At 37.7% G+C, this 16114-nt stretch overlaps 1 protein-coding gene across 16 annotated transcripts in view; it reads right to left on the bottom strand.

Moving 5' to 3' along the window:
- eif4g3a (eukaryotic translation initiation factor 4 gamma, 3a) overlaps positions 1-16114 on the bottom strand; it is a 57262-nt gene that overhangs the window by 29918 nt on the left and 11230 nt on the right. For 6 of the 16 annotated variants that reach the window (XM_007547006.2, XM_016668920.1, XM_007546998.2 and 3 more), the window contains exons 2-5: positions 13565-13634; positions 8156-8323; positions 4426-4518; positions 2319-2351 (exon numbers count right to left, since the gene is read on the bottom strand). In XM_007547006.2, the coding sequence (XP_007547068.1) occupies positions 2319-2351; positions 4426-4518; positions 8156-8323; positions 13565-13634 (364 nt within the window). The remainder of the gene's footprint in view (positions 1-2318; positions 2352-4425; positions 4519-8155; positions 8324-13564; positions 13635-16114) is intronic. The other 10 variants (XM_007547007.2, XM_016668923.1, XM_016668928.1 and 7 more) reach the window with 6 other exon arrangements.

The raw sequence follows: 16114 nt of genomic DNA on the forward strand, positions 1-16114 counted from the left end.
GCTGTGTGAGTCAACACACACAAAGCAAACTCAAAGCCACATGAAATAAATGTCAACACCAAGACAGGTTTAAGACTCTTTCCGTCCTCTAGGTAACGCACAAACACCATAAACACTGACCTGCCAGACACAAACATCAATTTGCCCTTCAAAATCCACAGATGTTGGTTCTGCATGTGTCAGCTGTCCAGTTTCTGGACTTCCTAAAGTGTCGGTCAGGAAAACAGACCTGCACTGAGGCAGGTAAACACCATCATTCATAGATATACTCCAAAATACTTCCCATCTGACCAGCAGGGACTTTATATTATCACAAATTAAAAAAAATAACTGTCAATAGGAGTTAATTCTTCTAAAACTAGTGAGATGCGATTATGTAATTTGCCATTGTTTGGTGTCTAATTTTTTTTTCTTATTTGTAGCTTTAAAGAAATCAAATGGTCAAAATGCCAATAAACAGCACTCTTAATGTTTGCATACTAATAAGATGAAAGTCTCATGAAGACTGCACCAGATTTTCTCAATGCAACCACTGAACTAACACAGTTCTCATGTCTATGTTCAGGTGTGGGGTCAGATTATCGTTACACGGGTTTAACAGAATCTTACAACATTATGTCTGAATTTTATGAAAGTAAAAGATATTTTACAGGTTCACACCTTAAATTAATCTGCTTCTGAATTTAGTGAACTGACAAAATTACTCTGCTTGAGAGAACAGAGTAAGTCTGCTGTTCACTGAACAGTAAAGTCTCCAAACACGGAGAAGCAGCATTCAGCTTCTATGCACCAGAAATCTGGAACAAACTTCCAGAAAACTGCAAAAGAGCTGCAACACGGACTTCCTTTAAATGGAGAATAAAAACTCAGCTGTTTAGAGTTGTTTCTGAAACCTAATCATGAAACATTGATCAATAATCTGATGTGCAAAATGCAATTTAATGCCTTATTGCTGGAAGGTGCGATACAAATAAAATGTAATTGATTGATAAATTCAGAATTGCCATAAATGTTATTTTAGGCCTTTTTGAAGATTTATTTGAACAATACATTTTTAAGAGTAGAATAATTACAGAATATTTATTTAAAAGGTGCATATAGGATGAAATTTAACTATATGCAAACTCCCACACTAATATTTGCCTCCTGTACCCAACAATAACTGGTGCGATTCTATCTGGTTGTTTGACCACATTGAGGTCAAACAACATTAATCTGTGACACTGGTGTTCTAAAAGATCTCGTTAAAGTCAAGCTCCAGCTTTTCTAGGTTATTGGGTTGTTCCTAAACGTCCTGAGCAATTTTCTTTCGCCTTAAGGTGACCGTTTGATTCTTCTATATCTTTGCAATGTAGAGACCTTTCACATAAGTACTACTTAATTTATACAGGGCCTTTAATGAATCCATTTCAAATATTGTATAAAAAAGGCTTAACTAAAAAAAATCTGCAGAATGTGCCAATCTTTTTATCCAAATAATCATCACAATAATTGACAGGGTAATTAATAACTAGTAACCACTAGTAACTGCCCTAGTTTATCCTGCTAATTCTGGAATCCACAGCTGTTAAAGTTTTCACTCTGTCAAACATTCCAACAAGGGGACACATTTCAGTCATCTGCTTGAAATAATATCATCATTTTAAATCAGGTGGAATCTTTGCCAAGATATTCTTCTAATGAGGTTGACCGCAGACATAACTAGAACAGCTACTGCACAGAAATCAGGCATCAGAATTTGCACATAACTTTGGACATTAAAGTTGAAATCAGTAGTTTTTACATAAACCATACAAGTCTTTTTAATACAAAATACCTGAGCATGTATAGAAACAACATTTTGAGTATAAATCAGTCCAGTAATTTGGAAACAGGCTTCTGGAATACAATTACCTCTAAAACTGATCTTAATCTTGAATAATTCGTTAAGGGATCCAAGCAGAATACTAGACTGAAATCCCAAAATGATAACTCGTTCCAGTACTATTGAGTTCTAAGAGCACAAAACCAACAAAAACAACTTATTTAAGGGAGTTCAAGCCAGGTACAGATTATATGAAGAGATGGACAGAACTAAAGTCAGTCTAGATGTAAATTAAAAAAAAACACAACAAAAAACACCCAAACACAGTCATAACTCACTGGAACACCCTTTTATCGGGTTCCAAGGTACTTAAAACATTTTAAATCTGTGTTTTTTAAGCAGACAAGCAGACCCTCCACAAAAAGCTCTTTTGCCAGCAGGGACCAACACACTACTTTGATGATGATGATGCAAAAGAGGGATGCAGGAGGGGCGTTCAGCAGGGGCAAATTACCTGATGGTGGGTTGGTCGAGGGCCCGTAGCAAACTGGTGGGGGAGGGAGGAGAGGTCCAGCAAGGAGAGTGAAGCAGTGATGGCAAAGCGGGGAGAATAGAGAGCAGAAGAGAGACACAGATACGGTTTAGGATGAGCGATGGAGGCAGAGGCTTGAAAATACAATAACAATACCACAGAGCAAAGCTTTAAAGACACATGGCACAAGATATATGACACGACTTCAGTAATACAAAATCTACTGAATGCATTGGTATAGATTCAGGAGGCATGATAATATGTAAACAAAACATCAAGGTTTTATATTGTAATGATGCTTACAGAAAATTTCAATCAGATAAACACGTATGCCTTGATCGTTTTAATTTAATGTCTCTAATATATTGGACAGCCCGATAATAATACATTTAAAGTTATCTTAAATTTTGATGAGAAGATCCGTAGAAGAAGAGTGAAAGAAAGAAAAATCAGTGAGCGTGTTTCATGTACGCAGGAGGAAGATTTTAAAATCAGTTTGTTATAAATATTTAACAGAGTTCCAGCAGTTCTGATCCCACATAATTTTGGACATGGATTTATTTCAAGGCTCAATCCAAATGACATCTTAAATATTGAGAGAAAATATTAGTTCAATATTAATATTTGAAATAAAAAGGGGAAAAAAAATTCTTAAACACTATAAAGGGGTGTGAAGATTTTATTTTATTTTTTTAAGTAGACTTGGGTTATTTATTTAGCCGTACTACCTGTTTTGTTTGCAACCTTGTATTGTCAACAGACATGCTAATACTCATGCGTCATGTGTCAGAAAGTGCGTCATTAAATTGTTATATTAAGGAGTGGTGGGTAGCGCCAGGGATACAGAATAATATAGCATAATTCAACCGTCACCTTAATGTCCAATACAACAATAACGGCATCAGTTACAACATTCATATACGTCTCATTTGCTCACGCTTCACTATCTCATCGGTTGTTGTGATGCTTCCAACATCTACTTCTGTGATGAGCTCATAGCAGTAGGTGTTCACATCTGACATAGAAGATGAAGTTCAAGTTGCTAAAGTTTTCAGACTTGGAACATCACAGCCAACAAAAATCTCATTCCAAATAGTCTTGCTGCACTGCTGATATTGTGCACATTGATAAAAGACAGATTTGGAATATATTGTACAGCCCTAGGTGAGGCTCCTCTGGTGGCCAATTCAGGACTCTTGGCAATGTATTATTATCGGGCTGTACTTGTTTTGTTTAAAGAAGGAAAAGCGTTTGGAGGAATTCTACTCCTTTGGTGCTGCCATTCATTTGGCAGCAGCAGGTCAGGTATGATGTTCACTCTGTGATTAGTGACACCAGATAAAACCCAGCACTGCCTCTGGGATTTCATTTAAAGGAGTTTAAGCGCAGGACGGTGCATGTTTAGCACTTTTGAGAAAGTGTCTGTCTAAAGTTGCTATATAGTGAAATTGGCCAATTCTTAGTTTACATTACATTACACACTAGAAACGCTCACAAAAAAAAGAAGAGAAAAATCAAAGTGGCCTTGGAAAATGACAGTTGCGAAAAAATTAATCTGGGGGAAATGTGGCTTGTAGTAGAAATGTATTTCAAGTACACTGACCATAATTTAAATCAAGATGTCAAAAATGAATCTAAAAAAAACAAAAACTGCCATAATCCAAACACTGACGTTACACAAATAGTTTAATCCATTTAATGTTTTAATATGCACAGCAGAGACTGTGCATATGTATGTGTGCTTAACATTACAGAAAGGGGTTATATAGTGGTTAACATGAAAGATAAAGAAAATGACACCAGCATAAACTAATTTCCTACGTGTCATCAGCGATAAGAACAACCACAAGGAGCTCATTAGGAAACAATACAGCCTCATTAAATTATTACAACTGTGTTAAGTACCTGGGCAGTTCGATCAGACAACAAATAATCTCCTAGTGGCTTCTAGACTCAAGTTATTTTTTTTTTCTCTCCCACCACCCCCATTCCCTCCATTCACAGATGCCCGACTTCCAATAGAATCAGAATAGAGCTTAAAGTGTCTGAGGTGAGTCAGCTGGAAGTGTGGAAGCAGAGAGAAACTCACCGGGCGACTCTGTGGCTGTGCATTCATTGGCTGTGTTTGGGGAGAATACACTAAAGGAGTGGAGCCGGCGTTTTGCCCAGTGTTGTATGGTGACTGTTAAAAGAAGAAAGCAGGCGCAAACAGGTGAGAATTCGATACAGACTAGAAAACGTACAGCAAATCAATCATGACATTTCACACCATACAGGAAGAAAACATTAGAATAATACAACAACTGGCAGTGGAGGTTTGTGGGAGAAAGTGGTTTTCAGTTGAAGCTTAAGTACTCGGCGAAGATAATTGGTACCCTGAAGGACTCCCAATCCTGTGTTGCTTTATACTCAATCTAATGCGGCACAGGAGGGCTTAGGCAGATCTGCCATCCTTTAAGCTGCTGTCGCTGTGCTTATGATAATTGTAGTTTGTTCTGGCTGACTCGACTATTTATAGAATGCTGGTGAGAGACATCAGCTGCTTTGGGGTGAGGCAGTGGGCCAGTAGGCTATGACAGTAAAGAGGAACAACTGGATTCCTCACAAGTCGAGTCACTCGCTTCCAGAGACGCTGAGTCACGGTGTCGGGATTTATGCAAAGTGGGAGCTGCAGGGTTAACGCAGGTGCCAGCAGTGCAACAACGTCACTGTCTGACAGTGTTTATGTCTTTGGGATTCATGGACTGACTTTTTATGCTGGTAGTTTTACCCCAGCGGAGGTAATGCATGTCTCACTAGAGGGGGCGAGCAGAGAGTATTTTATCTAATAACCCACACATTCATGCTCTGTCACTCTTAATTTAGTTACGGCCCAATCTTGTCTCAGTTAGGCATTCATTGATCTCGCCTCAGCTACACAGAAAGAAAATCCCGGGAAATTCATACAAAAAATAACATTCAAAAGGAAAACTAGTTGGAAAAATCACAGGAGTTTTGACAAAAACTACACAGAACCTATGAAACCAATACTGTACACACACACACGCACACACACACACGCAACACACACACAGGAGAATCAACAAATAAGATTATAATCAAAAGGTAGTTTACTCTCAATACTTCTGTCTAAAAAGTGAAGCTCATGCCATACACAGAAATACAAGTATAAACGTATATGACTTTTGAATGTATCAAACAACTCTTCGTCAACTGTAACATGCAGCAACATAAGACATATCTCAAGCTTTTTTTTTTTTTTTTAATATTGGAATAGCTGTTTGCTTTGTGGTGGATGGGTTTGCCTTTTTCACTTGATTTATTTTATTTCTTATTTTTAAATTATATGGATTACCGGAAGATTTCTAATAGAGCACAAACATTTATTTCTGTTAATTCAAATGATTATGGCTTACAGCTAATGACAAATCTAAACATGGAGAATTTTAAAACAGAAATGTTGACCGACACAAAAGCAACATATCCTCTTGTCTTACTTTATATAATGCAAAGCATGTCACAGGAGCAATCAACCTTTAACTCTGTTGAGCGATAAGGAAGCCCAGATCTGGTTTAATGGCTGATTCAGCTCATCTACATTGTTGGCTCTGGTTCGCCATCTTCCTCTTGACAACACCCTGTAGAGTCTTTATGGTGTTTGGGTTGGCCAGGTCAAGCACAGGGATCATTAAACCAAGTAATGCAACTTTTGGCTTTGTCAGCAGTGCCAAGTACTGCTGGAAACGAAACCAGCATCTCTATAAAGCTCGTCAGCAGAAGTAAAGGAAATGCTCTGAAACTTCCTGGCAGACGATTGCGCAGACTTTGGACTTGATAAAAACACAGGAGACTAACAGCAGCAGATGGCACGGCTCCCTAAATCATCAGAGGCTGTGGAAATGGCACACTGGACCTAAAGCAACTTGAATCTTTTACCAAGTTGGACTGAGCGATATAGTTGGAAAAAAATATCACAATATAAGGGTTTTATATCGGTTGATATTGATAATTAGTGATTAGATTTTGTTTTAAATAACTTAAATACTGTCAAACTGGTGACACGACATTTATCGTTCTAGGCACGGTTTCCTCTCGGGACGTTGTACTCATTTTCTCCCTTCACTCTACGCCGCTATTATTGACTTTTAAGCAGCTATGAGTTACAGTGGCAAAACCTGAAACTGCTGCTGTGCAAGTTACTCAGCTTGTTAGATGATGCCACCAACATTGTTTAGCTTGCTGAGAGAAGTTGAGCATCTAAAGTTTCCTTCAGCCTACATACCCCAGAATGCTGTGCGATTCTGAATCAGAGTTCAGTTAAATTATCGCACAATCGGGCAAAAATATATATGGTTATTGACGAGTTGGCCAGCCCTATTGAATACAGAACACTGAACAGTCGGGTTCTTCAGCAATAATCTTTTGTGCCTTCCCTTCCTTGTGAAGGGTATCAATGACTGTCAACTGTTAATCCAGCACTTTTCCCCATGGTAGCATAAACCATAACATGATATGAAATCTCTATATCAAACTAATCTGTTGTTGGTCTTATATAATAATTTAATTTTCTTGCACTGAATTTTATACTTTCATTTAGTATAAGCCATAGTTAGCAAAAACAAAACACTGGTAATATATCAGACTTCATGTAGTAAAATCTTGGTTGTATGAGGTTGTTGATGTCTTCAGAGTTGCAGTTCTCTCTAACATTGTTAGTTATTGTGTGCAAATACAAAAGCGTTTCTGACTAGCTTCAGAGTTCCCTACTATACTTATTAAATGTGATTTAAGCGTGGGTGTTACAAAGAAATCTGACTAGATTGTCGCTCAGCTTTTCCGATTTAAGATAAACAAATTGTTAAAAATTTACAACACGATAAACACTTTGTAGTCTTAAACTCTACTTAGAACAAATGTGTCAGAATTGAGGTGGAAGAAATCAGCTGAAAATATTGGTGCTTAAAAAAATCGTAAACTTTGCTTTTGAAATGCCATTTTCTGAATCGTTTAGAGTTTTGAAAGTCCTGCTGGGTGATATCAAATTTGGGTGACTTGATATCGCCCAAATTTAAGCCAATAGTAACAGTTGTGCTTCTCTGTCAATCAGATTCTTCAGTTCAGGCGTGTGCCAAAGTATTTGCAATATGTGAAAGTCATTAAAGCTGAGAAGGCTGAACATGAAGTCATGTTCAGAACTGTAGAGCATGTCTGAGTGGGGCTTTATGATCTTATACTACGACATTAAGTCAGTGCACTCATGCCCATGATTCTAAGCTGGAAAAGAAAACGGTGAGAAAGAAAAGAACAGGAAAAAAATTGTAAAAAAAAAAATAATAATAATATATGGCAAAAAATGTTATGATTCACATATTCCCTCAAATCTTTAAGTAGCATTTAAAATATTTTCTTTTTTTTTTTTGCAAATGGAAACAATCGAGCTCGTTTTATTGTATGATTAATTGATTTATTGCAACAAGTTTATTCTTGGTTTGTTAAGCATTTTTAAAAATATAAATATTTTTTCTACAAGTTATGGAATATCCAAAGTCCACACAATTAGCATTTGATAGACGCTGTATTGCAAAATGACTTTGGCAATAGGATTAGGAATACACTTTTCCATACAACCCTTTTTAGCCATACCTGTCCTTATTAAATAACAAATTCCATCCTTTCCGGACAACTGGGAACCCTGTAAATAACGATGCTAACAACTGATCCTCCAACCCCTGACATCCAAAGTCACAGACAAAAGGATGAATGAAGAGACTGACAGAAAGATGCAGAGAGGATGACGGCGGCCGCAGTGACAAACTCACCCCTCCGCCTGCCTCCCAGCCCTTAGGGTAGCGATATGGGGAAGCTGTGGGTACTGATACCTGAGAGAGCGCTGGGGAGTGGGCATGACCAGGCGGGGTTCCCGCCAAGTTAGGGTGTCCCTTTGTGATGTCGTGAGCTGTGTAAGCGGGGCCAGCGTGCCTGGGTACCTGTGCGGCATAAAAGCAGAGCGGTTAGCCGGCTTCGCAAAATGAGATGTGACTGAGGTATGCAGAGTGGGAACACAGCAGTGGCGGGACTCGACAGGTGATTAGTCCTCCCCTCCTGCTGAGGAGTGTAAATTAAGCACTCAAGGTGAAGAATTGCTCCCAGTGTGTGTGCGGAGGTGAAGACCTGCAGTCGATGAAGCTGGCTGTGGTTTGATGAAATACTGGCACAGTGGGCTGCACAAGACCACAGCCCAGACTGTGCAGTGAGAGGACACACAGACCTCAGACGGTTGAATAATTACATTACAACCCTACTCATCTGTAACAGATTGATAACACCTGGTGCAATAAATGCACTGCAGTCATGCGAATTCAGCCCAGTAATAGTAGCAGAGCTGCACAGTGTGTAAACGTAGCATGAGAAACTGACTGAAGAGAGTAAGTAGTGATCTGAATGCTGTTTCAAGAATAGTAAACATGACATTTTTTTCTTTAGGTCTTAAAGGAAATCTTTAGGATTTGATAGTAGAGAAGAATGCTCAAGATCCCATAGACAAAAAAGTGCTAATAGCTAATGGATGGTTAATTATTTTATTTTTATCAACTCTGCAGATATGAGAGACCAGAAATTAAATTACAATATAAAATTCTTGAATAAATCCAAAATCATTTCAGTGGGGCTACTAGTAATTTAGGAATTGATTAATCGTTAACTGGACTACATAGACATACATTTTTTTTAGAAAGAACATATTCATAGTATTAACAAAGCCAAAACTGTACAAAAACATTTTGCATTCTGTAAATATTTTCCACCCAGATCTTAGTTTTAGTTTCCTCTGATTCAAATTCTGTAAAAAGTAAAATAACTCAAACTAACTACCTTTTCCCGTGTAACTATTATATCAAAAAAGCACAAGACACTACATCTTTAATAATCAAGTTTGTCTGCTTAGTGATCAAGTCTTCAAATACTTCTGAAAGTTCATTTGAAACATGTTTGATCGCTTATCCCACTCGCAGAAAAAAGCGGAAAGTGAGTAATGAGGTTAAAAAGGAAGTTATTTTAAACAGATGATGTCAGCAGGTGAAACAAAAAAAGTCCTTCTGTCTGAGAGGGAAATATAAAATCATTCAATTTTATATTTCATTTTTTAAGTTTAAAATGAAACAGCACTGCTTCAAACAATTCCAGAGACCAAAATTTGTTACGAACAGATGTGTTACTGACTATTATGAAAACAAAATTAGAAAATATAGAACAGATTCATTAAAAATGTGACTTAATATCTGAATCTTTGAAAATATAGCATAAAGCTATGACATTATTTCATAAACATGCTCTCCATTTGTCTGATTTGTGACTGATTTCTAGTTACAGCAGTTGAAGTGACATAATGCATCTACAGTAGAGATCCCTGCAGCATCTCTACAGCATGGCCCACTTCCCTCAGATGACCTGGGATAAAAACACTCGCTGCTGTTGTCAGGGGAGGAGCCTGCTCTACTTCAGGCCAGAATCTGATTCTAAGGACATACAGTTGAGAGTGATCGGATGGGGGAGGGGCAGGTAGCAGCTATATGGTGGTTGTATGTGAAAAGAGAGAAAGAGGTAGCAACAGTGACCAAGTAATCCCCACCTCCACCCTGCACAACTACCATCCCATGTCATCAGTACTGGTTATTTCAACCAGTGCCATCATTCCAACACTTTGCAACAACAGGGAAAGAAAAAAGCCATTCTTCAGAAGTGGAACATCTTGTAAAACCTTGTCTTTTATACTGTTGCTGTGTCGTAAGAGATAAATATGAATGATGAATAGACTTTCTTTCCGGCAAACAGAAGCGTTCCTGTACAGTTCGCCTAATGTTCCTCTCACATCTCAGAAATGACCCGAGGACGGCTTTTCATGTCAAAAAGTGCCTCTATATTACACCATTTAGCTCATAACTACTGCATTTAAATACATGACAGCATCATGTGGTAACAATTTAGTAGTCTTTCACTTTTATGCTTAGCGAAAAAACACCAGTCAGTTTCGCTTCAGGAGCAAAAGCAAATACAGGGAAAGTGAAACTAACATTCCCATCTCCCTAGATTGCAGTCGAGGCCTATCTAAAAGAAGATACATAAAAACATTTTCTTTCAAAGAGATGAAGGGAAACATTTTGATTTCGGGCTATACCGCCATGTTCTTAAAAAAGAACGTCTTATCAGAGTGTGAGTAACGTGAGACGTTATTCTGACGCGTCAGAAGAATCTGTACAGTGTGCTTACAGCATGTAAAACAGCTTGGACATCCAGCGTGTGCTTGACAAACCAGGTTACTGAACATTACTATTCAGCGCTATGAATGCTCACATTGTTACCGTCGTCCCTCTTGATGTGAATGACCTTTTAGTTTCCAACTGACAGATATGTATCAAAGTCTATGTAGCTTTCAACCAAATTTAATAGCTGCCCTCCAGATGAAAAACGTGAGGACTAATAAAAGCATTAGCTACAGGGTAGATGGTCTTTCCTTCTTGGAATTTCTTTGGTCCCTACTATAACCAAAAGAAAATAGTCAACCAATTATCAGTTATAAATTACCTGATAAAAGTCAGCATGATAAAAGTGATACAATTTTTATCACGCTGATAAAAATCTGCTTGGTTTTTTGCCTAAATTTATTTGCTTCAATCTATTTCCAATTTCTAGCCAAACTGCTTTGTCTGTTTAGTGGTAATTAAGATAATCGGTTCATCCCAAAGTAATTAAAGGTTTGCAAAGTTTTGCTACAAACATTTAAACTTAACTTTGCCATGGCCCCTCCCCATTTCCCCTTGGGGCGCTTCTGACTGGGTCAGTCTAACCTTTTTCTCTATTCTGTCCCCAAACTGTTGTCTACACTGATCCAGTGGCTCTTAGTGTACACTCTAGTTAAATATGTTGATTGTTGTAGTGTGAAAAAACCAGACCCTGAAATTATTTCAAAACTATGTTCACACTTCATTTGAACATATCGGCATAACCAGACTTCTGGAGGGGAAATAAATAAATTGCAGCAATTTGGTTGCATAACCTTCAGTTGTCTGCAAGAAAGCTAAAGAAGGATTTCATTTTTCAACATCGCAGTGAGTCCAAGCACACATCCATGCAACAGAAGAGTGACTTTGAGAGGAGGAAGGCCAAATACTGTAAAGTCAGAATGTGGTTTGATAGATTAATACTATAACAATGAAATTCTGAAACTAAACTAAAGGGAGGATCAACAAAGTATTTGTTTAAGGGTGTTTACACTTAACTACTTAAAATAATATTTATTAATTGCCTTCTAACAGATTTGTTTGTTTTATTAGTTGAATATAATGCAATATTTAATGTGTCAGACCACACATAGAAGAAATCTCAAAATGACATATGAGGTCTAATCATTTTCTTATTAAACGTGTGACATTTTGACAGGGGTGTGTACGACTTTAAGAGCCACAGCATCAATGCAGTGCTGGTAGATTTGTTCTCCCTCAATCCATAAGAGCAAAGTACATTGCTGTGGTTTGACAATTTTATCTTATCTCTACGTACTCATCTGATCACCAAAAAATAAATTCTGTGGAAAAATTAATTAGGCATGCAGCTTAGTGATTCAAATTAGGTCAAAAAAGAAAAAAAAAAAACATATATATCCTCCACTTCTAGTTTGGAGTTGGGGGTAAAAATGAAGGGTTTAAAAATACGTTGACAGTATTGATCCTAAATAGTTTGACAGTGATCAGAAATGGGTTTGCTAATATTTAACCTTCCAGTGAAAGTAACTTTGCAAACCAACTAAGTTTCATTGTGAAGCTTTTGTTAAATGATGTAAATTATGTGTGTCCCTAGACATTCTGTTAGAAAAGTTTCCAAAATAATTTTGCCCAATTATTTTTAGGCAAAAATGCAGTGATGGATATTACAAATTTAAAGGACGTCTCATTTAATTACAATGTCAAATTGTTTACTTGTTTCAATTTCAATGTCAATTCAAAAAGTAAAGATTTAGGATATGAAGATTAAGTACTTGCAGAATATATTTATTACTAGTTATTTATATGAATATATTTCAGGTGTTTCAGTTAATTCTTGGAATTGGGGTTTACAGCTGATAAAAAAAATGTTTCTGTAAAGATAAGAATATTGCATAAGACCAATAAAAACAATGCATTTCACAATTACACCCAACACAATCATGGGGAAGAATGCTGACTTGGCAGATGTCCAGAAGACAGTGCCAAGTCTTCTGTCCTCCATGTTGAAGAAAAGCCACATCACCAGATAAACTGGCTGATCACTGAATTTAATGTCAATGGCATGTTGAGGAAGAGGAAACAGTGAGGTGGTAGAAAAAAAAAGATGCAGAACCAACTGGATTTACTGCAGTCTTGAGAAGTTTGTGAAGCATGGGCCACAAGAGTTTGAGGGAGAATCACAAGACAAAGACAGTGGCTCAAGAGACACAGAGCAATTAAAGCTAGGATTTAAAAGCTTTCATAACATGTAATGTTCTTCTAATAATTTTCTCACTTTTCGCTGGACAGTTTGCTGTCCTGCTGTCGGTGAACGTCACCAGATTTTAGCTTTCAGTTGAACCAAGACCTATTTCCAGAGTTGGAATGAACTCTCACACGTATCTGTAGAAAAACTTTCACAGGAAACAAACTCTGGATTTGCATAATTCCCATTTTAAAAATCATTTTATTAATGACCCAATTTTCAAAATGAAAATAAATGAATGTTTGTACATATACATTATTAAAAACTGTGTGTAATAATACTTAACTATTTTTTATTGAACTACTGAAATGAATCACATTTGCCCTGAAATGCTCATCAATTGTGAAGCACCTGTAAACTTAGTTATATGGACCTCACCACTTAAAAAAAAAAACTCATGTCTGCTTTTATATATTTTTTTTAGAATATATGTTGTATACACATACGTAGTCATTTTAAACAAATATCCATCAATTTCAAGCGAGGACTTCAATAAATAAAAGGGGTAAGTATGACTGATGTCTCATCTGTTCTATGCCATCACTGGATGAATTTATCCCCGACACATTTGCTGCTCATTGAACCAGAGTTACCTGGCAGAGTTATTGTATCACAATGGGGCATTCCTGGTTAGATAAAGGAAAATCAAAACAAAACAAACAAGCAACAAAAATAAATAAATAAAAAAAAAAAAACAACATAAAACCCAGAGTAAAGAGACTCACGCTGTAGACAGCGACTCCAGGCTGTGTGGAGAAGAGCCGTTCGTCCAGTGAAGACTGAACACGAGGAATTCTGGGGAGTGTGCGTTAAAGAAAATTCAAGAAATCTGAGAACTGAAACAAGTGTTCTGTTAGAAAAAATTTGGACAGCTTTGCAGATAAAAAAACAAAAAACAAAAAGAAAAAAAAAACAAAAAAGAAAAAAAACAAAAAAAAAAAAACACCGTTAACTCTACATGCAGCAAACTGAACCACATGGGTGGAATTTAACTAGTTTATAAAGTGATGCACAGGAGATCTAAGCACTTAGATAAGTTCAGCTTTTATCAAACAGTGACAAAATTCTGCAAAAAAAAAAAGAAGCAAAATAAAAAAGATTGATTTGACTGCAATTGCTTCAAACTTCAGAGGAATTCACAGTGAAGGGCTTTCCCTACACCCCAGTGGCTTGCGTAGTTAATGTGATGGATCCCCAGATCACCCCACCCAAAATGCCCAATCTCCCAGAGTACACTATGTACCTTCATCATTTTGCAAGAGTTGAAAGGAAAATCTGAAATGGATTTCTGGGCTACTTCACACAGGGTGACTGCCAAAGCAGAGGATTAGACAACACAGGAAGAGCACAATCTGTATGCATTCTCCTCTCCCAATGCTTGTAGAATAATAATGATAGCTTATTGATTCCACAACCACTCATCAAAAAACACACATCTATAATGCGTTTGGCAGTATTAAGGCCAAGGGAACTTTCTTTGCAGATTCTGGAACATGTAATAATGAGACTCTAAGGGGAGACATCAGTCAGATGTTGGGACGGACGGACAAAAGAAGGGAAAGTGTAATATTCAAACAGTAGAGGGAAGCCCTCCGATTAGTAACCTGCTCAGGCAGCCGTCTGTGACAGGCCGCCTCACACACCACTGATCACATGGTTTAAGGGAAACAGAACGTCTGGCTCTCTTCCTTTCACCCAAATCACGCCTCCTCCTGCCCCAAGCTCCCTTCCTTCACTCCCCTCCTGCCTGGAGAGGCCCGTCATCTTTGCTGGACCCCTGCCAGCACCCCTACCCGCAGCCCAGCGATACAACAGAGAGGGAGGAAGATAAAGAAAGTGAAGAATCAGTCTTAGAAAAAAAAAAAAAAAAGTCGCCGGTTCAAAACGCGGAGGCACAGCAGGAAACACGATCTGTTTCACTGCCGGGGAAAATTTCGAAAAACAATACGTGCCCCCGCCGCCTCCACTTTACACATGCATATACACACACAGATATTTGTAGCAATTAGCGGCTGACGTTCTCCATCATACGACAGTTTAGGTGGGAGGAAGCACAACATGTTGTGCAGAGACACTATATTATCCCTCAACTGAACTCTAGAATTGAAATCATGAAAGCCTGATTCCTTAATGATTCACACAGCCTGCATCATCCAAGAAATGCAGCATTGCAAGTAATGAAAAATGACTATTTATGACTCACAGTTAGAAAAATAAGTCATGATAAAGGAAACACTGTCAAACATTGCAGTTTCAGCACCCTCAATGTGTGGGCTTTATTTGTATTTGACAGCGTAAACATATGACAGGGCTTTAAACTGTTTGAAAAAAATCAATCAATAAAAATAACGTTTCTTGACTGTTCCATTGAATGAAAAATACAAATCAGCAAAGGAAAAACATGAACAATCGGCTCTATTAGGGAAGGGCATTTATTGTATGGTTTATCATCTATCATGACATATTTCTTATAATAATTGTGATTTATCATCGTGATAAATTTCAATTAATGAAAAAAAAAGAATATCTGCAGCAATGTTGGTTTTGCCATTTTCTCAAGTTTTTTTTTTATTTTTCTATTGAGAGAATCAATAAATTATTACAGTAACTGCAATTACTATGTGTAGATAGTGATGCAAATCCTACTTCTTTATGTGACTGGTGCCCTAAAGAAGCACAGTATTGGTATTTGTGGAGCTGGGATTGCCGTCCCATGCAGTCACAGCTATTGTCACAATAGTACCACAAGATATTGCAGTAGAACCAAGTCCAGGTCTCCCACTCCTAAGCTCTATACTACCACTGGTTGGCAGCAACAGCTGTGACAACTGGTCATACGCCGTAGAGCTGAAGGTGAACCCAGGTTAAACCTGTCCTGAACAGGTGCGCCTCCACCTGCGATCCAGGCGCTGACACAAGCAGGAAAAGCAGATGCAAAAATGATCAAAGGAGGTAAGATGAGGTGAAGAAATCCAGGACAAAAAAAATAAAAACAAAAAAATAAAAACAGGACTTTCTTCCAGTCGCAGCCAAATGGCTCGAAGCCAGCATGCAGATTTCTGTTTTCTCTAAAGGAAAAACACCTGCAGTCATGCAGAATGCATCACGTTTTTATATGCTACGCTCTAGATCGCCAACATATGACATTCTGGGGAAACTGTATTCCACAGAAGAGTATCTAAGTAGAAAGAGGCAGATTTTACCTCCCGTCCCCATTTTTTTTATTTTTTTGCACCCATTCAGAGAATTGCACAGCTTTCACGTCTGTAGCAGAG

This window comes from Poecilia formosa, unplaced genomic scaffold, assembly GCF_000485575.1.
Source record: "Poecilia formosa unplaced genomic scaffold, Poecilia_formosa-5.1.2 Scaffold18, whole genome shotgun sequence".
NCBI classification, from domain to species: Eukaryota; Metazoa; Chordata; class Actinopteri; order Cyprinodontiformes; family Poeciliidae; genus Poecilia; species Poecilia formosa.